General features: G+C 46.9%; 3 protein-coding genes across 5 annotated transcripts; 1 reads left to right on the top strand and 2 right to left on the bottom strand.

Moving 5' to 3' along the window:
• Positions 1-72: 72 nt before the first annotated feature.
• On the bottom strand, positions 73-11,519 carry Cog8 (component of oligomeric golgi complex 8). Of its 3 annotated transcripts, XM_059264055.1 has the most exons (6): positions 10,964-11,519; positions 8,023-8,230; positions 5,856-6,683; positions 4,355-4,523; positions 2,286-2,462; positions 99-690 (listed from the first exon to the last, which is right to left on the bottom strand). In XM_059264055.1, exons 1-6 carry the CDS (start codon positions 11,359-11,361, stop codon positions 533-535), a joined length of 1,938 nt encoding a protein of 645 aa, XP_059120038.1. In that variant the 5' UTR covers positions 11,362-11,519; the 3' UTR covers positions 99-532. The 3 variants fall into 3 exon arrangements, with proteins under 3 accessions (XP_059120037.1, XP_059120038.1, XP_059120036.1); XM_059264053.1 differs by lacking the exon at positions 99-690 and having other exon boundaries at positions 2,053-2,462; positions 10,964-11,512; XM_059264054.1 differs by lacking the exons at positions 2,286-2,462; positions 4,355-4,523; positions 5,856-6,683; positions 8,023-8,230; positions 10,964-11,519 and adding an exon at positions 1,362-1,941 and having other exon boundaries at positions 73-690.
• Positions 11,520-11,584: 65 nt separating this feature from the next.
• On the top strand, positions 11,585-14,008 carry Nip7 (nucleolar pre-rRNA processing protein NIP7). The gene is made up of 5 exons (XM_059264057.1): positions 11,585-11,695; positions 11,808-11,894; positions 11,978-12,116; positions 12,598-12,738; positions 12,931-14,008. Exons 1-5 carry the CDS (start codon positions 11,640-11,642, stop codon positions 13,048-13,050), a joined length of 543 nt encoding a protein of 180 aa, XP_059120040.1. The 5' UTR covers positions 11,585-11,639; the 3' UTR covers positions 13,051-14,008.
• A 2,128-nt stretch (positions 14,009-16,136) lies between these two features.
• Tmed6 (transmembrane p24 trafficking protein 6) lies at positions 16,137-22,993 on the bottom strand. Its single transcript, XM_059262574.1, has 4 exons — positions 22,751-22,993; positions 20,274-20,400; positions 18,530-18,678; positions 16,137-16,428 (listed from the first exon to the last, which is right to left on the bottom strand). The coding sequence occupies exons 1-4, from the start codon at positions 22,961-22,963 to the stop codon at positions 16,201-16,203; spliced, it is 717 nt and encodes a 238-aa protein (XP_059118557.1). The 5' UTR covers positions 22,964-22,993; the 3' UTR covers positions 16,137-16,200.
• Positions 22,994-26,912: the final 3,919 nt, after the last annotated feature.

Genomic DNA, 26,912 nt, shown 5'->3' with positions numbered 1-26,912 from the left:
TTGAAAAGCAAGTACTCTTTAACCTAACTGTCAAGCCATCCCTCCCTGATTAACGTTTTGTTGTTGTTGTTTTTGAGACAGTCTCACTATGTACCTCTGGGTGGCCTCAAACATCAGCCTGTCTCTGCCCCCAGAGTGCTGGAATTAAAGTGTGCCACCCAAACTTTACCTGTATTTTACAACAACTTCCAGATACTGGACTACATTATTATCAGGCATTGGCTGTGTGGGTAGAATGTGTGTCTCATGAAGTCATCTGTATTGAGAATGTTTACCTGCCCACTTCTTCCTATGCAGAATTGTCAGAAAATACCCCCACTCCTTCTTCAAGGGTGTATTTCTACTCATGCTGTAACAGGATTCTGTCCAAATCGGATTTCAGGACAAGCATTTCTGTCATCTTCCTTTATCTCAGTCCACTGTTTACTGTCAGATTGGAACCAATTCCAAGTTGAAGCACAAAAGATGCGCCCATCTTAACCTGAAATGTCTCCAGGCCAGTTTTCCAGACCCTCAGTCAGGCAAGAGGGCTTCAGTCATTCACCTCCATCCAGTGGAGATTGGTAAATGTCCCACTGTCCATTTTGTCTATGAACAGGCAGCCCTGCAAATGATCCATCTCATGCTGGATGATTCGGGCTGTCCACCCACTTGCTGACCACACCACTGGCTCTCCTCTTGGGTCCAGTCCTGCAAAGGAAGTTACAGGCTGGCTGAGGTGAGGGTTTGCTGAATGTCCTTGACCTCCTGTCCCTGTTTCCTGATAACTGCCCTGGCTATGCCTGTTTATATCCTATCTACAGAGGCAACATCTGAAAGTGAATGTGGACAACAGCCCTTATCCCTCCTATAAAGGATCCCTCAACTTCGTTCAATGCCAACTTTTATTCAGCCTGATTCCCAGCTCTACTATAGGGCAAGGATAAGAAATCCTCTTGCTGTGGCGCGTCCCTCCTCAAAGTTCTTCTCAGGCGCTGTTTTATCAAAGCTATTTCAGCTTGGCACAGTAGCAAATAATAACCCATTCTATAAAACAATGTGGACGATAGGCATGGGATGATTTGATGCCTTAGTGCGGATAAAGTTGGGTCCCACTTTCCTACACAAGCCCACCATGACAGGTAAATAGGAAAAACGTGTGATACAGACCCCCATACATGGGAATCTGTACATACCTGTAAGAGAGGAGGGACAGACACGGACAGACTCCCTGTCTAAGCAGCCTCCCCGGCTGGCACCCTGCCATCCATCTAAGCGGGTTTTACCCTGCTGTCAGCCCGGAGTGCGCTCCTGGGTCCTGCTGTTTGCAGTCTCCGGCTAAGGAGAGCACAGTCACCCTGCCGCCACCCCGTGCCCTGCACCTGAGATCTGCACGGCCTGGAAGCGAGGCACACATGCCAGGAAACCGGAGACGCTCTCGCAGCCCTCAGGGAAGGTGACCAGGCGGCTGTCCAGCACCCTCAGGCTGGGGTTCACCAGCACCCGAAGCGGGAAGGGCTCCATCTGACGCAGTTCGCGCAGGCGCGGTGAGAAGGCGCGGAAGAGCGCGTCGGGGAACTCGAGCGCCAGCACTTGCAGCGGCACCCCCAGCTGCGGCGCACTGAGGCCCAGGCAGCCGCGCCGCCGCATCACCTGCACCAGCAGCCCCACCAGCCGCTGCAGCTCCGGCCCCGCCAGCTGCGCGGGTTCCACCGGGGCCGCCACGGCGCGCAGCACCGGGTCCCCGACCTGGCACACGCGCGTGTATGGCGGCTGCGGCGCGCCCCACACGAGGCGCCTCAGGTACCGCCAGTAGGAGCGCGTGCGTGCGGGGCCCTCTAGGCCGGCCGACGCCGAGCTGCAGCCCCGCGCCCGGCTCAGCGGGAGCCGCGCCGCCACCAGCAGCCCACCCAGCAGCCCCATGGCGCCGGAAACGCCGCCGCTCGTCCTCCCGCTAGCGCCAGGGACGCCGGGAAGCGTAGTTCCGGCGCGACCTCGGGCACCCGTCATCCCAGAGAGCAGCCAGGTGGCGACAGTCGTCGGATTTATTAAAGCTCCCACGTACCACTAGGCAAAGCAGTCTCAGCCTCCACACACGGGGCGGCCTCCCCTCTCCAGATAGCCCGGCAGCTCTGTGCCGTTAGTGCTGCTCCCCGGTCTGGGTGCAGGGGACACTGCCTATGGCTCCTCACTGGGCGGCTGCGCCGGCAGCGGCTCCCCCTCCACTGGCTCCCCAGGCAGCGGCTCCCCTGGATCGCTCCTCTCTGACCCGGCCTCAGGGGCCGCTGAAGTAACTGGCTCCAGGCCGGGCTGCTCGGCAGAAGGCTCTAGCGCTGGAACCTCGAGGTCCGGCACTAGCTCCTGGTCATCTAGGCAGAAGACGGTCTCTCTTTTAGGCAGGATAAAGGCGAGAGGCTCCTGGATGGCGCTGATGTTCACATGCCCAAGGGTTCCGTGCTTGGAGAGCTGGGTGGGTGAAATGCCTGACCCAGATGGTAGAAAAAGGAAATGGAAAAAAAGTCATTAAATTCAACGCAGAGACCACGGCAGGGGGGTGGGGTGGGCGCACTCGGGTAAAGAACAGACACAATTACATACTCCACTACAGCAAGAAGAGCATGTTTGTACTAATGGGAAGAATGCTATTATACCGGAGCCCACAGTAAGGGTGGTGGGGCCAGAGCCAGGAGACACTGGAGTCCTGGGCTAGACACAAGAGAAGAGCCAAGCCAAGGTGGAGAACAGCTACCCTTGTCGAAGGTCATGTGCCTCGCCTCACCCCACTCCAAAAAAGAGCTATAACTAAGGAAAACCTATTTTTTACTGGTCTTATTTTTATTTTTTGAGACAGGGTCTCTCCACATGGCACTGGCTGTCCTGGAACTCACTATCTAGACCAGGCCCAGTGAGGGAAAATTTTGTTGTTGTTGTTTCAAGTCAGGGTTTCTCTGTGTAGCCCTGGCTGTCTTGGAACTTACTCTGTGGACCAGGCTGGCCTCAAGTCAGATGAGCCTGCTTCTGCCTCCCAAGTGCCTAGAAAAATATTTTTTAAACCACTTCTCTAGCCAGACATGGTGACATATGACCTTAATCCCAGCACTCGGGAGGCAGAGGCAGGCAGATCTCTGTGAGTTTGAGGCCAGCCTGGTCTACAGAGTGAGTTCCAGGACAGGCTCCAAAGCTACACAGAACCACACAGAGAAACCCTGTCTAGAAAAAAAAAAAAAAAAAAAAGTAAATAAATAAAACCACTTCTCGCCGGGCGGTGGTGGCGCACGCCTTTAATCCCAGCACTCGGGAGGCAGAGCCAGGCGGATCTCTGTGAGTTCGAGGCCAGCCTGGGCTACCAAGTGAGTTCCAGGAAAAGGCACAAAGCTACACAGAGAAACCCTGTCTCGGAAAAACCAAAAAAAAAAAAAAAACCACTTCTCTGCCACACTTGTAATCCTAGTACTTAGGAGGCTGAGGTAGGCAGACTAGGAGTTCAAGGTCATCTTCCAATATACAGTAAGGCCTACCTAGTCTACAGACACCAACAGAACCACTTCTCTGGTATTCTATATAAAGGGAAGCACACATAAGTGGTTCTTTTGTGACTGGCGTCTTCCACTTCCCCAGATAATCCACACAGTATATGATTCCATTTCTATAAAATGTTCAGAAACGAGAGAGCAACAGCACTCAAAGTTTGCCAGGGTACAACTGAAGAGTGTCTACCAAGGGGATCTTAAGGGTGACAGACTTCTAAAACAGGTGCTAGTAATGGTTACCCACCTTTGTATATTTTCAGAAAGACACTGACTTATACTAATGCACACATTACTTATTTATGTAAATTAAACACCTGTAAGGCAATTTAAAACTTCTTACTCTTAAGACAGGAGTGGTGGTGCATGCCTATAGCCCCAGCCCCTAGAAGGTAGAGGTAGGATGACCAGAAAGAAGTTCAAGAATGGCTTTAACTACATATCGATTTCAAGACCAGCTACGTGAGACTTAAATTAAAAATATATTCACATATACATATCCCCCACATAGACTTGACATGAATACATACTTAAAAATAATAAAAATAGGCCAGGCAGTGGTGGCACACACCTTTAATTCCAACCATTCAGGAGGTTCTCTGAATTTGAGGCCAGCCTGGCATATGGAGAGAGTTCCAGGACAGCCAGGGTTAAATAAGACCCTGTCTCAAAACACCAAAAACAACAACAATAATAATAAAAGAAAACCAGAGCTAGGTGCTATGGCTCATGCCTTTAATCCCAGCACTGGAGAGATAGAGGAAGACAGATCTCTGAGTTCCAGGTTAGCCTGGGCTACACAGACCCTGTAAAAAGGTAAACAATTAAAACTCTTTCCTTTCTCTTACCTAGAGTCTGGGCTATCTGAGCTGGTGGGAAAAGGACTTGAAGACAGCGGTTCAAATAAGGAACAAGGTCTTCCAGGAAGGCAGTGCAGAACTGGACAAAGATTTCATGCTCCCCACTGCTGAATGCAGCCTCTTCGGCACGATGGAATGCCAGGATTGTTTTGGTTACCTACAAGACAAGAATGCCAACAATCAACCACAGAGGAAGTCTACTACTGCTGCTATGTGGAAGAGCACAAACGTGCAGCATGAAGAAAGTTTTCATAGCGGGGCAATGAGGGCACTTGCCTTTAATCCCAGCACTCAGGAGGCAGAGGCAGGCAGATCTCTGTGAGTTCAAGGCTAGCCTGGTCTACAGAGCTAGTTCCAGGACAGCCAGGGATACACAAAGAAACTTATCTTGAAAAACAAAACAAACCAAAAAAGAAAGTTATTGATTCCCAACAGTACATTTCATTGCTATCTTGTTCAAATTCAGCACTGTGGTCAATAGTCACTATTGTGTGACTTCATTGGTGGATTTATGACCCAACTTGTTATGTTCTGGTATGGTTTCCAGTTCCAGTAGAGGAGCATCACGAAATACAGGGGAGATGTTCTCCTGCCAGCACTGAGAAAGAAACAGCCACGTTGTGAGCTATCTGTGATAGATGGTCTCTAGGAGCTGAGGACCTCAGTTCTGTAAATTTTCCAATGGCACAGAATAACACCTGACAACTGGAATGAGCCTCTAACAGCCCAGAGCTCTAACTCCAACAGACGCCTGGACCCAGCTGACACCTTGAATATAACCTGTGAGACCCTGAGCAGAGGACCCAGAGACAGTGTCCCTGGACTCCTGGCTCACAGAACTGGATGATATATGTACTGTTTCAAGCTGCTGAGTTCATGGGAATCTGGTATCAAGCAATAGACTGTGCATGCCAAATGACTGCCATAGGTACTCTACTTCACAGCTTCTTCCAGGATCATCTCTGCTGTGGAATAATCCTTTTGTACACTGTGAAGATTTGTCACTCTGATTGGTTTAATAAAGAAGCTGACTGCCCAATAGCTGAACAGGATAAGGTTAGGCAGGAGAGCCAAACTGAGGATGCTGGGATGAAGAAGGATGGAGTCAGAGGAGTGTCCAGAGATGCCAGGAGAAGCAAGATGAACATGCCATACTGAGAAAAGGTACCAAGCCATGTGGCAGAGTATAGATAAGAAATATGGGTTAATTGAAATGTAAGAGTTAGCTAGTAACAAGCCTGAGCTATTGGTCGAGCATTTATAATTAATATAAGCCTCAGTGTGTTTATTTGGGAGCTGCTGGCAGGATAGAAACTTCTGCCTACACATCCCCACAAAGAGTCATCAATCATCAGAGCTGCTCAATCAGAAAAACCCTTAAGACCACACTAAACCTCTGAAAGTCAGCAGGCACCTGGTTATATGGTTTAATACAAAAGCCTGGTTGGCTGTTAACAAAGGCAGATCAAGGTAGCAGAAAGTTACCCACCTTGGCAAGGGCATCCTCCAAGGCCCGAGTCACATCCTGTGCTAAGGCCACAGGACAGCAGAGACGAAGATCATTGAAAGCAACCAAAATGTTGTTGAGGAAGCAGGCAAGGGGTGGAAAGTCCAAGAGCACCATTGGTGGCTGCAATGTCCCTGGTTGTGTGGCTGGCACTGCAGTAGGCATGTTACTGCTACCCAGGATGGCTGCAGCCGAGATGAGGGTGTAGGAAGTCATTTCATCCTGGAATTTCTCTACTGCTTCCTCAACTGCTTTCTGGAAAGTGTTGATTGCCACCCTCTGGAAAACAGGAGCCAACTGGCCCCGGAAATCAGCCCCCACTCGGCTAAAGGACAGCCCAAAGTACATGCACTGGCCCAGCAAAGAGTCCAAGCGACCACCTATACCCCGGTTAAGGTCGGTCTCTAGCATCTGCAGGAACTGTGAGATTTTCTGCAGCACCCAGCCATGGAAGATGGCACTCTCATTCACAGTGTACTCTCCCATGGCAGGTGGCAGCAAGGGGTCCTCATCTGAGAAGATGGCACGGTACTGGGTGATGATATCAAAGAGGTGAACCCGGCAGGCCTCAATGGTTTTTGTGATATGGAAATAAGGATCATCATTAGGGATGGCAGTCAGGATGGAGCGAAGCCAAGCATCCCGGGCCTGAAGAAACTTCACCCTCAGCTCAGCCTCAGTGAAGACATCCATGCGCCGAAGATAGCCAATGACACGTAGGCAAGCCGGCAGCTGGATGTTGGTCCTCAGTTGCTGGATCAGCTGGCTGAGCATCAGCTGCATGGATTGGCGCACTTCATTCACAATGCCCTGACAATACAGATACACTGAGTCACAACACACTGGGAAAAATACTTTGGGACCCATCCTACTAACCCTGGACACTGGAGGCCAACATTCTTATGGCTTTCCTGACATACAGTGGATTTCTAAAGCTTACACCTGCAGGTTTACAGAGATCTGCTTGCATAACTAACTCTCTTGCTCAAAAATCCTCCTAGGATTTCCCATCACAACCAACAAACTCCCAACTATACACCACGATCTCCAGGCCTGCCTGATTCTCCAGCTTCACCTGCTTCCTAATGCCCCATCCTTTCTCATGATAGTGCAGTAAGAGTGGCTGGTTTGGGACTCCCGAAACACTCCAACTTCTTTCCACCTCACTCTGTTTTACTTCTCCTACTTCTTGTTTTGCTGTCTCCCTAGACCTTCAAGTGCCAGTTCTTTCTCATCCTGACCATGCCAGCAAAGCCATACTCTCATAACCATTTCCAGCCACTACCCTAGTCCCCAATTCACTTTATTTTTGGTTGTTTGAGATAATCTCAGCAAGCTGGCCTCAAACTCACTAAGTAATTAAGGATGGCCTTGAACTCCTGATTGATCCTCGTCTCTACCTTCCAGGTGCTGTTTACAGGCATACCCCATCATGCCTGCCTGGCTTTCTCTGGCTTATTTCAGATATTTACCAATATCCACAATATTATTATTTGTCAATTATCAGACATTCACTACAATAGAAACTTCGTGAGAGCCATGGCCTTGAATGCTTTGTTCACATGGTATTCCTAGTACCTAAGTTAGTGTCTGGCACATAAGTAATATGATCTTTGTCTGGGTGGTGGTGGTGGTGGTGGTGGTGGTGGTGGTGGTGCACGCCTTTAATTTTAATCCCAGCACTAGGGAGGCAGGAGCAGGTGGATCTCTGTGAGTTTGAGGTCAGCCTGGTCTACAGTGAGTTCCAGGACTAGACAGGACTACACAAAGAAACCCTGTCTCAAAAAACAAACAACAGCCGGGCGGTGGTGGCGCACGCCTTTAATCCCAGCACTCGGGAGGCAAAGCCAGGCGAATCTCTGTGAGTTCGAGGCCAGCCTGGGCTACCAAGTGAGTTCCAGGAAAGGCGCAAAGCTACACAGAGAAACCCTGTCTTGAAAAACCGGAAAAAAAAAACAAAACAAAACAACAACAACAACAACAACAAAAGATCTTTGAATGAGCGAGCCAGTATCTTCTGTTCAGCTTACCTGGCTGGCAGAAATTGGTAAGAAATGTGCAAAGGCTTCTACTTAAAAGCTTAGTCACAATCACAGAACTAATAATTACAAGATCACCAGCTTGAGGGCCCTCTGGGCAAGTTGGCTACCTGGATGACAGGGATGGAGGAGTATTTCCTTTCCAGTCGTCGTACATAGGCAGCAAGCTCCAGGGCCTCTTCATAGTAGCTGTTTCGGACACAAGTGTCCATAAGCTGGGGAATTTCTAAAATCTCCAGGATTTCTGTGTGCCGGTTTAGAGTCAGGGTGTTCATCCGCCGGTTGGAGCTGATCTCCTCGGCCTCCTTCACAAAGTTCCTAGAACCAATTAGGAAAACAGATCTCATTGTTTTGCACACTAGGTAGTTACCAAGCATTTACTGGGCACTGGCTTGATGGTTTACCTGGTTTATTTAAAGTCTTCACACAGGGCTGGGTGTGGTGGTATACTCCCAAATTCCCAGAAGCTGAGGCTGATGTGAGTTCATGGCTATCTTTACCTACATAGTGAGTTACAGACCAGCCAGGGATACATAGGAAGAACCTGTCTCAAATTCCTCACATCAAACCTATAACTCCTATTATACTTGAAGAAACTTTTTTTTTGTTTTTTTGAGACAAGGTTTCTGTGCATAGCCCTGGCTATCCTGGAACTCTCTCTGTAGACCAGGCTGGCCTCAAACTCACAGAGATCTGCCTGCCTGTGCCTCCCAAGTGCTGGGATCAAAAGCATGCAGAACTACCACCTGGCTAAAGAAAAAAATTTTTTTTTAAATTTTTAAAATTATTATGTGTACAGTGTTCTGCCTGCATGTACATCTGCATGATACAAGAGGGCACCAGATCTCATTACAGATGGTTGTGAGCCACTATGTGGTTGCTGAGAATTGAACTCAGGACCTCTGGAAGAGCAGCCAGTGCTTTTAACCTCTAAGACATCTTTCCAGCCCAAGAAAAAAATTTAATACTTTATTTTATGTGCATTGGTGTGAGGGTGTCAGATCCCCTGGAACTGGAGTTACAGACAGTTGCAAGCTGCCATGTGGGTTCTGGGAGTTGAACCCAGGTTCTCTGGAAGAGCAGCCAGTGCTCTTAACCGCTGAGCCATCTTTCTAGCCCCTTGAAGAAACCTTTAACTGAAGGTTTAAGAAACTTTTCAAGATCATATCATTAATGGATGGCTTACATGGAGTCATCAAGATGCTCAGTGGGTAAGGGTGTCTGGTACCTGCCAACAAGCCTGCTGACCTGAGTCTGATCCCCAGATGCCACATCATGGAAGGAGAGACCCCCTCCTACAGTGCACATGGCGGCACTCATCTCCCTCCATGCAACTTTTAAAATGGCTTATAGATCTGGACTGGCTGCAAGGATTGTCACATTTGGGACTGAACTGCTCTGGATCTCATGAAGAAGGACTAGTTATGGCAAGACACTTGGCCTCTCGGCCTCTCGGACCTGTTTTTTTTTTTTGTTTTTTTTTTTAAGATTTATTTACTTATTATGTATACAGCATGTATGACTGCAGGCCAGAAGAGGGCACCAGATCTCATTACAGATGGTTGTGAGCCTCCATGTGGTTGCTGGGAACTGAACTCAGGACCTCTGGAAGAGCAGTCAGTGCTCTTAACCTCTGAGCCATCTCTTTATTGGTTAAATAGTAAGAAGACCCATCTCACAAAGGCATGAAAGTTAGAGACACGTAAGATGACATGTATGAGGCTGGGTGGCAGCGGTGTCGCACCCCTTTAATCCCAGCATTTGGGAGGCAAAGACAGGCAGATCTCTGAGTTTGAGGCCAGCCTAGTCTACAGAGGGAGTTCCAGGACAGCCAGGGCTACACAGAGAAACCTTGTCTTGGAGGGGAAAAACAAAAAAAGACATTTATGAAGTACACAGGACCTGACATAAAGTAAATGTATAAAAAGAGTAAATAAATTCCTCACTAGCTATTATTGGGGCTGCAGAGACAGCTAAGAAGTCACTGCTCTTGCAGGGAACTCAGGTTCAGGTCCCAGCACACATATCAAATGGCTCATAACCACTCCAGTCCCAGGGGAATCTGACACCCCCTTCTGTCATCCTTGGGCACACATGGTGCTCAGACATACACGCAGGCAAAACACTCATACACATATTTTTAATAACTATTAGTATTTTCCTAAAGGAGTACTAACTAGCCTCCAAGGCACACTCTTGCCCTAAGATTCCCTCAGGCCTTAATGTAACGTGCTGCCTGCTGTTCAACCTTTGTTCTTCCTCTTTAACTTTCTCCACTTCTCTAAAGTAATTCCAGAAACTGGCTTTACGAAGTCCTGAATCTCTTTTCAGACACAGAGGGTACAAAAGTTGTTTTAAATACCCAAAGGCTCTAAAGGAAAACTGAGCTAGAATCACATAAGGCTGGATAGCAGAACGAAGGTATTCGATTGAGGACCTAGGAAGACAATATAGCTCAAAAAGGAAACTTTTTTGACGACCTATGATGTTCCCAAATAGGATTTCCATGTCACTTAGCCTCATATCAATGGCAGTTTCAAAACAGATAGCCTCCAGCCCAATCTGTTGAATATTCCTAATTATAAAGGTGCATATATATTAAGCTGACATTTATATAGTGTTAACTATGTCAGGCCCAATGAACTGCTTTACACAGATTTTTGTTGGTTTTGTTTTGATACAATGTCTCATGTAGCTCAGGATGGCCCGAACTCAATCCTCAGACTTGGATGATGAGCTTGCGCTTCAAGTGCTGGAATCACAGCTTGTGTCCACAAGACTGGCTGGATTCTTATCATTATTGAACAGCCTATGTGGGAGTGGTGGCTTCCAACTCTGACTTGGTAACTTACTAGCTGTGTTCCTGGACAAGTCACTTCGGCTTCCTCGTCTGTAAAATAACAATGGCCCACCTACCTAGACAGCTGTGGGGAACTCTAAGTGGATTCATAAGGCGACGGGAGAGAGCTCTGTGCTCTACGTATGGGTCAGCTATGCCTAGCACCCTGTCAGTTACAGATAATGGGCCTGTCGGCATCAGGCCGGCCGCACCTGCAGCTCTGCTGAAAGCTGGGCAAACGGTCGAGCAGGTGACCGAGGGACGTCTCCACGTCGCCAAAGAGTCGGTGGATGCGCTCGGTGCACTCGGCACCGCGAATGAACGTCTTGTAGTTGGCGAAGGCCAGGTCGCGCGTCTGCTGCAGCAGCTGGGCCCGCTCCTCCGCCAAGCGCTCGGGCTCGCGTCGCAGCCGGTCCAGCCCCGAGCCGCTCAGCTCCCGGAGGTAGCGGCCCACGTCGGGTCGCTCACGCCACTGGGCCTCGGGGAAGCGGTCGCGGAACAGCGACGCCAGGAGCCCTTCATCTTCTACCTCCCCCAGCGCGGCTGCGGTGGCTGTCGCCGTGGCCGAGGCCGTACCGGAGGAGGACTGCAGAGTCCCCGCAGCTGCCATCTTCCCAGCAACGCCGTCACTTCCTCTCCAGACCCGAGAGGGCGCTGGTTTCCCGCCTGCAACCGGAAACAGTTGGGAAACAGTTCCTTTCTCTATGGTGTCTCACCTAGCCGGCTTTCCGGTCCCCGGAGGTCCTCCCCGCTAGGTGGCACTAGCGCGAAGAACACGTGGCGTTGGGCTAGAAAGGCACGCTTTGGTGTTGCCAGGAAGCGGGGTAAGGTGGCTTCCGTTTCCGCCTCTCCGGGCACGAGGGTCCTGGGAGCCAAGCTGGTGGGAAAATGCGGCCCTTGACTGAAGAAGAGACCCGAGTCATGTTTGAGAAGATTGCGAAATAGTAGGAACCCGGGAGGCGGACGGGGGACGGGCGAGCGGGGAGCGGGGAGCGGGGCCGCGGCCCCGGGGCGGGACGGTCCCGGCGTAGCTTCCAGTCTTCTTTGTGCCCTCAGCATCGGGGAGAACCTGCAGCTCCTGGTGGACAGGCCCGACGGCACCTACTGTTTCCGGCTGCACAACGACCGTGTGTACTATGTGAGGTGAGGTGGGGCTTGGTGCGTCCCGGGTACCCGGCTGGAGGCCTGCGTCCTTCACCAGGGACCGTCCTCCCTCCACCTTGTAGTGAGATGATCCTGAAGCTGGCAGCCAACATCTCCGGGGATAAGCTAGTGTCACTGGGGACGTGTTTTGGAAAGTTTACCAAGACCCACAAGTTCCGGTTGCACGTTACAGCCCTCGACTTCCTTGCCCCCTATGCCAAGGTATGTGGGGCTGGTCTCCATTTGGCCATCGGGGATGATGTCAAGGATGGCGGCTAGGTCAGAGCACAGATTCACTTCCATCGAGTTCCTGACAGCGTCAGCACAAGGAGATAGGTATAGCTGCTTGGACATGCTTAGGAAGGGATATGGGCCTGGGAATGCCGTGTAGCTGCATAGCCTAGTTATCTGTAGGAAAACAGAAGCCGCCACAGTGCCCGCTGGTGTGACGAGAATGATCCTGGGGTCCAAAAAACCCCCCCAAAACTGTTAAGCTGTCCGTTCTGTAAATCGCTTATAGAACTGAGATGTGGGAGCTGAGGAAGGAGCTCCATGGTGAAAGATGAAAAGATCAGGGTCCAGTTTAAAGGGAACTTATCTGCTTGTCTGTTTCCCACCTCTCCTTAAACACAGAAGCAACAGCTGCTCTTCCCACAGGGATATAACTAGCATTTTCGCCTCTTGGTTTCTAACCCTCTTTCAGTATAAAGTGTGGATAAAGCCCGGAGCAGAGCAGTCCTTCTTATATGGAAACCATGTGTTGAAATCCGGCCTGGGTCGAATCACTGAAAACACTTCTCAGTACCAGGGCGTAGTGGTTTACTCCATGGCAGACATTCCTTTGGTGAGTAGAGATGGTGGCCATCACAGACACCAGGTACCTTTTGAAAAGGATGTTGTTTGAGTCAGTGACCTGTGAGACTAACTTCTCAGCACCCTTTGAGTTTCTCAGAGATACACTGTTTTAGCATAGGTTTTTGTTTGTTTGGTTTCATTTATTTTGTGAGTAGATTATTGTCTGTTCTTTCAATTCTAGGGTTTTGGGGTAGCAGCAAAGTCTACTCAAGACTGCAGAAAAGTGGACCCCATGGCAATTGTGGTGTTTCATCAAGCAGACATTGGAGAATACGTACGGCATGAAGAGACGTTGACTTAGGATGATCATCCCAAGACCTTTTCGCTGTGTGAGAGGACTTAGCTGTTTCCTGTGTGTGCAAACATCATCACGTTGAATTTGGAGAACACGGATACATGCACCTTGGATTCTTACTCAACAGAAATGGCTTAAAAATAGGGTTTCAGACCCTCTAGAGGCAAAAGCAGGTGGATCACAAGACCCGCTTGGGCTACTTGGCAAGTTCAAGGTTAGCCTGGGCTACCTAGTGAGACCCTGTCTCAAAAATCTAAAACAAACAACCCGAAAGGCTGTCAAGTGTTTGTATAGTAAATAGTGTTTCTGTTCTCCACCTGCATCGACTTTGTTTGCTTCAGCAGACTTGGTCTGATAACGGCTTCTAAGTTGCTGCACTGAGGACAGGGGCAGTTTTATTGTTATCTGTGATAACACTCTTTTCCAGCCTAGTAATAGCATATCAGACTTTCTACTATTTTTTTAATATCATTAAAGATGGAAACAGCCACATAAGGGTAGTAAGCTATGCCTGTGATTTTACAGATGGAATTTAGTAAAAATAATAGATACAACTCAGCCATGTTTCTCGGTGGTAAGAGGTGTGTGGTGTGGAAGAGCCTATACTCAAGCCTCATTCCTACCCCCTGCCAGTGTGTGGTATTGGACAAGTTACTCCACCTTAGGCTCCATTTTCTTCCTTTGTTAAAAGGGGGGTCGGAGGGAAACATGAAACTGCTGAGTACGGTCATGCACACCTTTAATTCCAGCACCGGGGAGGCAGATGAGCTCTGTGGATTCGAGGCCAGCCTGGTCTACAAAAGGAGTTCCTGGCCAGCCAAAAAAACAAACTCAAAACCCACAAAACTGGAAAAACGCCTTTAATTGTCAATGTAACAGCAGTATTCATAATTAATGATTGTAAAGCATATAACATAGGATCTGGCAAACAGGTGTAAATAAATACTGAAATATGTTTTTAAAAGGGTTTTACATTTATTTTTTGTATGTGAATGTTTTGTCTGCATGTACGTATGTGTGTGCACCATGATATGGAGGCCAAAAGAGGGTCTTACAGGTAGTCGGAAGTTTTCCTATCAGGATTCGTGTAACAGTTAAAGATGTGTGTGAGCCACCGTGGGGTTGCTTGGGACCAAACTGGGTTTCCTCCAAGAGCAGCCTGTGCTTTTTTAAACCGTTGAACGTCTCTCCAACCCCCATTTTTAAAAATTGCATGTGTGCCAGGCATGGTGGCACACACCTTTAATCCCAGCACTCAGGAGGCAGAGGCAGGTGGATCTCTGAGTTCAAAGCCAATAGTCTATATAGTGAGTTCCAGGACAGCCAGGGCTATGTAGAGAAACCCTGTCTCAAAAGAAAAGCTGTGTGTGTATGAGTATATTCCACTTGGATACAAGTGTCCTCAGGCCAGAAGAGGGGTTGAATGCCCTGGAGCTGGAGTTAAAGGCAATTGTACACTGCCCTGTGTTGGTGTGCTGGGAACCAACGTCCTCTCTGAAACAGATGGCTCTTGACTTCTGAGCCATCTTCCCTGCCTGTGTTGAAATATTTTTGTTACATTATTTTAATTGAAACAAAGTCTCACTATGTATCCATGACAGGCTTGGAACTTGCTGTGTAGACTAGGCTGGCTTTGAACTCAAAGAGATCCATCTGCCTCTTAAATGTTGGAATCAAATGGGTGAACAACCACACTGGGCTCAAAACAATTTTTTTTTAATTTTTATTTATTTTATTTTATTTTATTTTGAGACGGTTCTCTGTGTAATCCTGGCTGTCTTGTCCTTGAACTCACAGAGATCCACCTGCCTCTGCCTCCTGAGTGCTGGGATTAAAGGTGTGCTCCACCACTACCCAGCATCTTTTTTATTTTAGATACAATTTTCTCACATTGTGTCTAAGTTGGTCTGAAACACTGTAGTCAGCCTCTCAAGTGATGGATGCTATTTTAAGTCTGTGTTACCACACCTACTTTCCCAAGGTAACATCCTTTAAAGAAAAATATTTTGAACCACAAAAAGGCACTGTGAGGCCAGCAAGATAGCTCAGTGGTAGGCTGGTAGAGTGGATAAGGACATCGGCCACCAAGCCTGATGTTGAGTTCAGTCCCTGGGACAAGGTAGAGGGAGGGCATGCTGACCTTTACAGCCCTACACAATGGATTAAAATTCTTAAGGACAGCCGGGCGGTGGTGGCGCACGCCTTTAATCCCAGCACTCGGGAGGCAGAGCCAGGCGGATCTCTGTGAGTTCGAGGCCAGCCTGGGCTACCAAGTGAGTCCCAGGAAAGGTGCAAAGCTACACAGAGAAACCCTGTCTCGAAAAACCAAAAAAACAAAACAAAACAAAACAAAACGTTATCTTAGCCGGGCGGTGGTGGCGCACGCCTTTAATCCCAGCACTCGGGAGGCAGAGCCAGGCGGATCTCTGTGAGTTCGAGGCCAGCCTGGTCTACCAAGTGAGTTCCAGGAAAGGCGCAAAGCTACACAGAGAAACCCTGTCTCAAAAAAAAAAAAAATTCTTAAGGACACTTAACAAAATTAGACTTTGTCCCATTGTTTTCAACTCCTTCGGAGCGTTCTAACTTGTTTTGAGATAGGGTCTTGAACTGGCTGAAGCTGATCTCAGTGCTTCCACCTCTGGAGTCCTCGGGTTCAGACCTGTGTGCTACCACTCTGCTTGATGTGGGGGTGCTAAGGATCAAAGGCAAAGCTGCTGCGGGCAAAGCGGGCACTCGGAAACTGGGCTACATCTTCAGGACCCCCTTCCAGGCTCTTCTGTTACCTTCTAAGTGGAGTCCGTGAGGGGAAGGGACAGTTGTAGAGAGAATGGTATTTTAGGTGGGGGTGGGGGTCGGGGGCTTGTAGTACACACCTTGGCAGCAGTGGGGAGGCAGAGGCAAGTGAATCTCTCGAGTTTGAGGCCAGCTGGACCTACACAGCAAGTTCTAGGCTAGCCAAGGCTACATAGTGAGACCCTGTCTCAAAAACTGGTATTTTGTTTATCACGTAATACATATTTTAGAATATCAGCATCAGCACTCTTTTTATTATTGCCATTTGCATTTATTGATGAACAAATATAGGATTTAAGTTGACTCCCCCCCCAAAAAAAAAAAAAGCTGATTTGATCAAAGCTTTGATGAAGATGCTGTATATTAGCATCTTGGCTTTGTGTTAGTAGTTGACACAGTGAAAAGACGTTTCAAGAAATATAGCTGAAGGACCCCAGAAAGAACAATGGCAAGGCTCTGAGCTGCGGACCACCAGTTCACATAGGTGTAGTTGGACTGGAGAAGGAAAAAGTCAGCCACTTTCCTCATCCTGGCAAAGTTGTAGTAGCGCCACATGTGAAAAACATTGTTCTGCACCTTTCGTGTGCTGTGCTGTGGGAAAAAAGAAAGCTGCGTTGGCTGCCGGCTGGGCCTCCCTTGCACTAAGTACCTAAGTCATATTACTCATGATTCTGACATCCATAGCACTAGAGCAGTTGATAATAAAGAACGCACACCCTTAATCCCAGCACTTGGGAGGCAGAGGCAGGTAGATCTCTGTGAGTTCAAAGCAAGATCCAGGACAGCCAGAGCTGTTACACAGAGAAACCCTGTCTTGAAAAAAACCGAAAGAAAAAAAAAATGGTACTTTGGCTGTATTTGCAAAACTTTGCTGGGGTAGTTTTAAAGTTGGGAGGTGTGGGTGGGGGCTTGGGATGTACCTCAGTAGTAAGAAGGATTGCCTACTACCCAGAAAACTCAGCACCCTAAACACAGCCTTGCACATTTGAGGTAAACATTCTTATTGAGCTCAAACTCTGTGTAGCCAAGGATAATTTTGAATTCCTGACCTTCTCTGTTGAGGTTACGAGTATAAGTCACTATCGGTGCCAGAAATAGTTGTAGAACAATAGATTAAGATGTATGCTCGGGGGCTGGAGAGATGGCTCAGAAGTTAAGAGCACTGCTTGTTCTTCCAAAGGTCCTGAGTTCAATTCCCAGCAACCACATGGTGGCTCAAAAAAAAAAAAAAAAAAAAAATCTGTAATGAGATCTGGTGCCCTCTTCTGGCCTGCAGGGATATGTGCAGACAGAACACTGTATACATAATAAATAAAATTTAAAAAAAAATCTCTATTTAAAAAAAAAAAAAAAAGATGTATGCTCGGGGATGGAGAGATGGCTCAGTAGTTAAGAACACTGACTACTCTTCCAGAGGACCCGGGTTCAATTCCCAGCACCCATATGGCAGCTAACAACTGTCTGTAATTCCAAGATCTGACACCCTCACACAGACATACATGCAGGCAAAACACCACTGCACACAAAGATAAATAAATTATTTTTTAAAAAAATGTATGCTCAGCCTGTCATTACCCTCCTAACTGATGTCTTCTCCCTACAAACTGTTAGGCTTATAAAGAAACACCTTTGGCAAGATGTGTCTTGCAAGTACTAAATTTTGCCATTATATCCCAAAAGCAGTCATAAATGATGTGTAACTGTCAAACGAATGAGGCTCTGTTCCCATAAGATGTAGGTTTACAGAACACAAGCTTTTGTGTGCCGAGGAGACAAAGTGATGGGAGAAGATGTGTGCAGATCACATGTCAGAGGGAGGCTGTGTGTGCTGCTGGTGCTTGTACAGACTGGGCAAGGACTCGCTAGCACTGAGTTACAGCCCCAGCCCTGAGCAAAGGATCTGAACAGACATTTTCTTCAAGATCTAAAAATGGTCAATAAGCATGTGAAGACAGTCTTTATCTTCATATCTCCAGTTGTCCTGGAACTCGCTCTGTAGGCTAGCTCAGACTCAGAGATCTGTCTGCCTCTGCCTGTGAGACCTGTTTTTTTATTTTTTAAGTAATCAAAATGGGTTAGTGGTGGTACACGCCTTTAATTACTGCACTTGGGAGGCAGAGGCAGGCGGATCTCTGTGAGTTCCAAGCAAGCCTGGCCTACAAAGCGAGTTCTAAGACAGCCAGAGCTGTTACACAGAGAAACCCTGTCTCAAAAAAAACTAAATAAATAATGAAGCTGGGCATGGTGGCACATGCCTTTAGTCTCAGCACTAAAGAGATGGATGGAGCTCTGTAAGTTCAAGGCATAGTAAGACCTTGTCTCAAACAAAGCCATGCTTTGTGAAAGAAGCCGCCACAAAGTCACATGTTTACATAAAATTTCAAACAAAACCTATAGGAACAGTACAACAGTGATTCTACTAGCATTGGGAGATTCTGGAGGGAATGGGGGCAGTCAGGATGTGCATAGAGTTTCTCTAGAGGACATGAGATTGTTGTGCTTTAGGTACTAGGGGTAGCTGCCCAACCTTGTGAATACATATGAAAACAGGCAGTGGGCTAGATGGAGCTGTAACGGGAGCTCCATGCTCCATGCTGCATGCTGCTACATTGGATCTTTCCACTCCTCCTGTGGTTTCTATCCTGAGTCAGCATTCAGGCCCCACCCCCAGGATGCTAACTAAGCCCATTACCTCAATCGCATCCAGAGTGTCGTTCAGCTGTTTCCTTTGGTTCTGTTTGTGATCCATTTCAGGCCCTTCGTAGAAGACTCCAAAGTTGAGATACACTTGTATAGAACTGAAGCGATTCTGCTCATTTTTTAGACAAAGCTGATAGTAACCTGTGGGAATTCCTAGATCTTATTACTATGTTTTAGGTGTCCCACCCTGTCTTAAGGTTCCCCTAGACAGCTGTTCACCAGTTTGCTTTATTTGTTTGTTTGTTTGTTTGTTTTGTGGGGGGGGGGCGCGGTTCAAGACAGGGTTTCTCTGTGTAGTTCTCGCTATCCTGGAACTCACTCTGTAGATCAGACTGACCTTGAACTCACAGAGATCCACCTGTCTCTGCCTCCCAAATGCTGGGATTAAAGGCATTTGCTACCACTGTGCGGCTTGTTTTATTTTTTAATTTGATGCAGGGTCTCACTATGTAGCTCAGTCTCGCCTTGAACCCAGAATTCTCATGCCTCAGCCTTTGAAACACTGGGATGATAGTCATTCACTAACACCTCTAGTTTGTTCCCTGGTTTCAAAATAACTACAGTAACACCTGTTTAGGAAGTAATAGAACTATTTTTGACACACTTATAATTACGTTTTGTTAAATGATAACTCCTGTACTGGATACAAAAAATGTTTTTCCTAGCTGGGCAGTGGTGGCGCATGCCTTTAGTCCCAGCACTTGGTAGGCAGAGCTAGGTAGATCTCTGTGTGTTCAAGGATACAGCCAGCATTGGAGACACATGCCTTTAATCTCAATACCAACCATAGAAGACCTGGAGGTCTGTACAGACAGGCAGTGACAAGGCAGTCATGTGGTTGATTTTACAACCAATGAGAAGGCAGAACAGAAAGTCTATATAAAGACAAACAGACAGGAAGTAGCTCTCTTTCAGAGAGGCCTCTTGGCTGAAGAGGCTAGCTGCAGCAGGCGGGTAAGGCTCTTAGCTCTGATCTCTTGGCTTTCATTTTTGTATTGGCTCTGTGTTTCTTATTTAATAAGACGGTTGGTTACATCTACACACCCTTTAATCCCAGTACTGGGGAGGCAGAGACAGGTGAATCTATGAGTTTGAGGCCAGCCTGGTCTACAAAATGAGTTCCAGAATAGCCAGGACTACACAGAGAAATGCTGTCTTAAAAAACAAAACAAGGCCGGGCGGTGGTGGCGCACGCCTTTAATCCCAGTACTGGGGAGGCAGAGCCAGGCGGATCTCTGTGAGTTCGAGGCCAGGCTGGGCTACCAAGTGAGTTCCAGGAAAGGCGCAAAGCTACACAGAGAAACCCTGTCTCGAAAAACCAAAAAACAAATAAACAAACAAAAAAACAAAACAAAACAAAAAGAAAAGAAAAAGAAAGAAATCTAGGAGAAATTGACACATTATTGACACGTTATGGACAAAAGTGTCCTAACTGGAATAATTCCCTACAAAGTGTTCTGTTTGGTGACTGAAAGTGTGAAGTTTCTTTTTTTATTTTATTTCATTATTTATTAATTTTGTTTTGTTTTGTGTTTTGGCACAGGGTTTCTCTGTGTAACAGTTCTGGCTGTCCTGGAACTCACTTTGTACATCAGGCTGGCCTCGAACTCACAGAGTTCCCTGTCCGTGCCTCCTGAGTGTTGTGATCAAAGGTGTGGACCACCACTGCCCGGCTCTTATATCCAATTTCATAGCAACTTACGATTATTATCATAGCCTTGGGAATGAATACAGACCTGTCTCTTGTGTAGCGAAGTTAATCTGGCCCCGAACATCCTGGGAAGTGTCAATAAGGAAACCCTGTGGAGTATGTGCCGTGACAGCAATGTGGCGGTCATGTGACATCCCGAGAATGAGCTGAACCTTCCATCACCATTTAAAAAAAAAGAAAAGGTCCCTACTACGTCACTCAGACACCAGCAACATGGTCAGACCAGCACACCCACGGCATCAGCGCAGCAGTCCATGTGGTGGGACCACCCTCCCAGCCCTCGTCTGGAAGCTCAAAACCGATGTGGCTCTTTTAGTTGCCACCATGAAGTGTTGTGGAAGCCACATCAATGCTGAGCGTTCTTCAGTGTCACACACAGAATGTAGGATAGAGTCACCCAAACCATCCCCCTGATAAGGAAGAAACCAGCTCTCCTGCCACACAGATATGGATGGATCAGTGCCATATGCAGTTGCCTGTGGAGTTCCTGGCCGACGTTGGGGTGGTTGAGCTCCCTGGGGTGACCCAGATTTGGGTGTTTGCTGTGTGAGAGTCCCCTACCCAAAGCACACAGCACTTCTGGACACTTGTCCACAGTAAGCTCAATAGCAGCGCTGGTCTAGTATAACATAAACCATAAAAGGCTAGTAAATTAGGAGCCGGGCGGTGATAGCACTCGCCTTTAATCCCAGCACTCGGGAGGCAGAGGCAGGCGGATCTCTGTGAGTTCGAGGCCAGCCTGGGCTACAGAGTGAGTTCCAGGACAGGCACCAAAACTACACAGAGAAATCCATCTCAAAAAAAAAAAAAAAAGAAAAAAAAGAAAGAAAGAAAGACTGGTACATTAGGCTGGATGTGCTGATGCACACCTTTGATCTCAGCACTTGGGAGGCAGAGGCAGGCAGATCTCTTGAGTTCAAGGCCAGCCTGTAGAGCCAATTACAGGACAGCCAGGGCTACACAGAGAAATCCTGTCTTGAAAAATAAAAAAATAAGCCAGGCGGTGGTGGCTCCCAGCACTTGGGAGGCAGAGGCAGGCGTATGTTTGTGAGTTCGAGGCCAGCCTGGTCTATACAGCGAGATCCAGAAAAGGTGCAAAGCTACACAGAGAAACCCTGTCTCGAAAAACCAAAAAGAAAAAAAAAGAATAAGTTAATTTTAGTGGAGTAAGAGCAATACAGCTTGCTACTATGTAAATCAATATTAGAAAGTTATGGCTGGGTATGGTGGCGGTAGCACATATTTTGGGAAACACATGAACCTTGCATATTCTCACCCAGTAAGGTCCACATATTGAGATCCTATCTCAAAAAATTAAAAAGAAAAAAAAAGCCAAAAGGTTTCTAAGATAAAAACAGAGGAGAGATAGGTTACACTCAGCGGAGCACCTGCCTAGTGTACACAGGTCCTGGGTGTGAACTAAAGCCTGCTGGTGTGCACAAGGTCCTGGGTGTGAACTAAAGCCTGCTGGTGTGCACAAGGTCCTGGGTGTGAACTAAAGCCTGCTGGTGTGCACAAGGTCCTGGGTGTGAACTAAAGCCTGCTGGTGTGCACAAGGTCCTGGGTGTGAACTAAAGCCTGCTGGTGTGCACCTGTAGTCCTAGCACTTGGAAGGTGGAGGAGGGAGATCACCAGTTCAGGGTCATCCTTGGCTGTATCTCAAGTGTGAGGCCACCTCCTTGCTGTATCCAGGGCTACATGAGACCTTGTCTCCCCTAAGAGCCTCCATAACTTAAAAAAAGAAAGAAAGTACCTCTAACTTTAATATTAACCTCAGAATCTTTAGATGGCATTAACCTCTTTGGGTGTACTTGCCCAAGGGATAGGTACCTTCCTAAAAGAAATAGGTGGCTCAGTGCCTAAGAGCACTTGGCTGCTCTTCCAGAGGTCCCGAGTTTAATTCCCAGTAACCACATGGTGGCTCACAACCATCTATAATGAGATCTGATGCTCTCTCCTGGCATAAAGGCATACATGCAGATAGAGCACTCATATACATAAAATAAATAAATAAATAAATCTTAAAAACAAAAAAAGCACTAGAATTGTCTGGTTGCATAGACAAGCTTTGAGCTGGTTATTCCCCAGTTTACTGGGGTTAAGAGAGGCAGGAAGAACTGACGTGGCCCGCATCCCATTGACTGAAGTGGTTTCATTTGAAATCTATTATGTGACTTTTTCGTCTAACTCTGTGCTGCATAGGTAACTATTTTAGAAGGGATTGGCTCTCCTGTCACCTCAGATCAGAGGGAAGGTGGAGGCTGCCTCTCCTGAAGAAGCATGGTGTTGCCCTTTGGATCTGACACACTTCTGTAGTCGCCAGGTCTAGACCGACCCATATGCTTGAGCCCCTGTTGCCGGCTATTCCTCCAACTCTCATCCAGAGGTGCTCTCTAACTGTAGTTCACAAGCGACAACCACAGCAGCATAGGTAACCAGACCATGGCTCCATCGAAAACCTGACTCACTTTATCCAAGGGATGGCCAGAGGCCTCCACGCACCTCATAGCTGAAGTAGAAGTAACCCATCCGTTCAGCAAATTGCCAGAAACATTCTGTGTCTCCTGGTTGGATCATGATGGCAAAGTCATGTCGATCAGCTCCACGGAAGAGTGGTTGGTCCTCAGAGCCAGTTAGGGGGTCTGTTGCCTGGCTCTTAGCAGAAGTCACTAGGCTCAGAACCATCAGCCTAGCCACAAGGAGCAAAGGGAACATGCTGCTTTCTGTGACTTCTTCTGCAGGTGACTGCTCACAGTCCTATGGGAAGATTAGACCGCATCTGGCTAATCATTAACCCCCGAGTCACAGTTAGCACCAATTCCAGGGCCATCATAGATATTCTGCAATACAGGTGCTGTGTCTGCCTCCTTCCCCCCCACCCCCCAGCTTGGCTCACAGATAGATTTTGCATCCATCTCAAGAAAGTGGCTTGCTGGATCTGGTTAATGGGTTCTGGAAAAGCACTGTATCAGAAGAAAGGTTTCCATCCATTCTTTGTGCTGTTTTCTCAGTTCTTGCCTATTGTAGATTAAATGTGTGGCAAGTTAATTTATAGCCATTGTACATACTGACAAGAGCCGGCCAAGGTGAGGTTTCTCTCATATCAAGTGGCTAGGTGCCACTTACTGTCTGTTCAACACCAGGGTAGCATCTGGCCAACAGATTTTGTGGCTAGAGCGAAGCACAGCACATGCATGCACACAAAAGGTATTTTTCTCACTTTTTGGGGGGATGAGATGGGGTGCAGGGATGTCTTATGTAGACTAGACTGTTTTTTAAAGGTGTTTTTTTTATGTATATGGGTGTTGTGTCTACATGTATGTGGTGGATATACTGTGTACCCTAATAAACTTGCCTGAGGATCAGAGGACAGAGCCAGCCACTAGTTTAGACATAGAGGTCAGGCAGTGGTGGCACACACCCTTAATCCTATTACTTGGGAGGCAGAGATAGGTCTGGATCTGTGTAAATTCAAGGCCACACTGGAAACAGAGCCAAGGAGTGGTGGCACACATCTTTAATTGTAGTATTGGGAAGCACACATGCAAAGGTATGTAAGGCGTGAGCAAACAGGAACTCACTCTCTTTAGGCTGAGGATTTTATAGAGGTAAAAACTAGTGGCTGGCTGTTCTGCTTCTCTGATCTTTCAGCTTTCACCCTGATATCTGGCTATGGGATTTTTATTAAAAGACCATCTAGATTCAAACAACACATGTATATCTGCACACCAGAAGAGGGCATTGGATCCCATAGGATACAGTTATAGAAGGTTGTGAGCCTCCATGTGGGTTCAATTCCTGCACCAAGGACCTCCAAAAGAGCAGCTAGTGCTCTTAACCACTGCTCTCTCTAGCCCCTAGACTAGTCTTGAACTCCAAGATCTGCCTGCTCCTGAGTGCTGAGATTAAAGGCATATGTCACCAAGCCCAGCGACATAAAAGTTTTCATATATGAAGAAGTGTTGGCTAGTTTTATGTCAACTTGACACAAGCTAAAAAAAAAAAAAAAACCCGGGCGTTGGTGGCGCACGCCTGTAATCCCAGCACTCGGGAGGCAGAGGCAGGTAGATCTCTGTGAGTTCAAGGCCAGCCTGGTCTACAGAGCTAGTCCAGGACAGGCTCCAAAGCTACAGAGAAACCCTGTCTCAAAAAACAAAAAAAAAAAATGGAGAAAAAGCCAATAAGCAGCATTCCTCCACAGCCTCTGCACCAGCTCCTGCCTCCAGATTCCTGCCCTGTTTGAGTTCCTGTCCTGACTTCCTTGGAAGATGAACTATGATGTGGAAGCATAAGCCAAACACACCCTTTCCTCCCCGAGTTGCTCTTGGTCATGGTGTTTATCACAGGAATAGAAACCCAGACTAAGACAGTGAACAGGAAGGTGGTCTACACTCTGCCGAGTCTCTCGTGCTGATTTCCACCTACTGGTCTATCTAAAGCTCTCCAAAACCCTCTGAAAGATGATATTGTTTAAATCTTCCTTCTCTTCTTTTTTTCATGACTTCTTCAGCACCCACAGGGAGGGAAATGCTGTCCAACATCCACTTTAATACCATTATACATTCCAATCTTAAAACTGTCACGTAGCCCTGCTGTGGATATCGCTCTATATAAATAAAGCACTGATTGGCCAGTGACCAGGCAGGAAGTATAGGCAGGACAAGGAGAGAGGAGAATAAAGCTGGGAAGTGGAAGGCTAAGTCAGAGAGACACTGCCAGCCACCACGACAAGCAGCATGTGAAGATGCCGGTAAGCCACGAGCCACGTGGCAAGGTATAGATTAACGGAAATGGATTAATTTAAGCTGTAAGAACAGTTAGCAAGAAGCCTGCCACGGCCATACAGTTTGCAAGCAATATAAGTCTCTGTGTTTACTTGGTTGGGTCTGAGAGACTGTGGAACTGGAAGGTGAGAGAGATTTGTCCTGACGGTGGGCCAGGCAGGAAAACTCTAGCTACAAATGGTGTCCAACATGGTGGCAAGAGTTTCCACCTAAAAACTGAGAAAAAAGATTCTAAAACAGAGCTAAAAACAGCTTCCTAATTGTCTCTCTCAAATGAGCAGCAGCTGCTGGTTTGAGCTACTGGTGGGTTCCTAGTGTGCTCGACCTGCCACTGTATAGCGGGAATGAGGCCTCTGCAAGTGGCACATTAAGCTGCATGGTGGATTTAGCCTTTGCTAGTACAAAACAAAAAAAGAGGTTTCTGGGCTACACGCTGCTTGGATAAAAGCATAGACCCACAATAGCTCCCAGAGCTGGTGGAAAACGTACCACTGCCATGTTGGGAAGCTGAGGTGGGCAGAGCCAGCAGCCACAGCTGCTGCAGTTTAAAGCAATAGATTCACAATAAGACAGATTCAGATGTAATAGTTTACAATGTGAGTAAAATGTACGTAGGCTTAAAAGAGACAAAAAAGGTGATATATACAGTTATAGAAACAAATACATAGTTTTAAAAAATAAAGTCTTTAAAGAGATAGTAAAACTAATATGAAAAATAAGCCACGTAAAGATGGACATCACACAGAGAATCTGGATTGTGTTGTCTTTGGGATTTTTAACTGCAGAAAAACATTTGATTGTAAAAGCTGTTGAGTTATGCCAAAATGTATATTTTAAAGGTACCTTGACTTCAAAATTTGGATATAAGGATATGTTGCTTTGGAAAGGAGACTCTGCTTTTGTTCCCACAGAAAGCCAGAGGCTATATGGATTTGTTCCAGATTAAGATACATCAAGTTTGACCAGCCAAGACCCCCTGAAAGGTCTCCAATGACACCATGGCCCAGATGATCCAACATCCAGAACGGTTTCAGGCAACTGGCTCAGACGATACAGCCTCATGGACTATTCCATAATCCTAAAATTTTCTTTGTGTCCCCATAAGATACAGCGCCCCCCTCCAGCAGGAAGTAGTAAGAAAAGCTACGCCCAAATTTCCAAATATACCAAGCTGGCTTTAGAGATGGAATTGGCTCACTCCCCCGCTAAACCCAGATATATTGCTTAAAAAAAATGGTTAAGAGATTCTTGTGTCCCAAATCAGAAGAGCCCTCTGGTGTGGGACAGAGAAAAACCAATATTTTTATTTAAAACAGGTTGATTATAAATACAATCTCTTTCTAAAAAAAAAGGGGGGGATAGTTTAGATATGATAGGATAAAAGGGTAGATTAATGAACCTACTTTTAAAGAGTAACAACTTGTTTAAGATGTTTTATGTTGCTATAGATTTTAGTTTATTGATACAAATTTAAACTTAATTTTGTTATACTGTATATATTTCTATTCTTGTGTGAGGTATTATGTTTATGTAACTCATTTAAAATTGTAATGGATAATTAAAAAATAGATTAATAATCAGTCATCTATGATAATCATATTTGTAGCCATGTTGGTTAAGTCTTCTAGGCATACATAGATATATTTCAGATAGATAGGTAGTCTTCAAACACTTGAAAGACCTACAGAATATGGCATTTAAAATGTTTTAAAAATTTAGACTTTCTGGACAGTGAGACATGTCTGCTCCTGACAGCACCAATTTACTTCAGAGAAGAGTATGGTCATCAAAGACACTCAATATGGAGTTTATCTTCACCTTGACAAAAATAGCCATTTGGACAAGAAACTGCTCTTGCCTGGACTTCTTGATCAACTTGA

The sequence above is a fragment of the Peromyscus eremicus genome, chromosome 5 (genome assembly GCF_949786415.1).
Source record: "Peromyscus eremicus chromosome 5, PerEre_H2_v1, whole genome shotgun sequence".
NCBI lineage: Eukaryota > Metazoa > Chordata > Mammalia > Rodentia > Cricetidae > Peromyscus > Peromyscus eremicus.
Note: the sequence above shows the minus strand (reverse complement) of the source record. Positions and strands in the feature narration are given on the sequence as shown.

Excerpts from the sequence above, each read along its gene's own strand:
- Cog8 (XM_059264055.1), bottom strand. The coding sequence starts at position 11,361 with ATGGCAGCTGCGGGGACTCTGCAGTCCTCCTCCGGTACGGCCTCGGCC. Across the intron at positions 8,231-10,963 it reads AGCTTTCAGCAGAGCTGCAG|GAACTTTGTGAAGGAGGCCG; the intron begins GTGCGGCCGGCC and ends AATTGGTTCTAG. Across the intron at positions 4,524-5,855 it reads TGGAGGATGCCCTTGCCAAG|GTAACCAAAACAATCCTGGC; the intron begins GTGGGTAACTTT and ends CTTGTCTTGTAG.
- Nip7 (XM_059264057.1), top strand. The coding sequence starts at position 11,640 with ATGCGGCCCTTGACTGAAGAAGAGACCCGAGTCATGTTTGAGAAGATT. Across the intron at positions 11,696-11,807 it reads TTTGAGAAGATTGCGAAATA|CATCGGGGAGAACCTGCAGC; the intron begins GTAGGAACCCGG and ends TTGTGCCCTCAG. Across the intron at positions 11,895-11,977 it reads GACCGTGTGTACTATGTGAG|TGAGATGATCCTGAAGCTGG; the intron begins GTGAGGTGGGGC and ends TCCACCTTGTAG.
- Tmed6 (XM_059262574.1), bottom strand. The coding sequence starts at position 22,963 with ATGTTCCCTTTGCTCCTTGTGGCTAGGCTGATGGTTCTGAGCCTAGTG. Across the intron at positions 20,401-22,750 it reads ACTTCTACTTCAGCTATGAG|GTTCAGCTCATTCTCGGGAT; the intron begins GTGCGTGGAGGC and ends TGGTGATGGAAG. Across the intron at positions 16,429-18,529 it reads ACACTCTGGATGCGATTGAG|CACAGCACACGAAAGGTGCA; the intron begins GTAATGGGCTTA and ends TTTTTCCCACAG.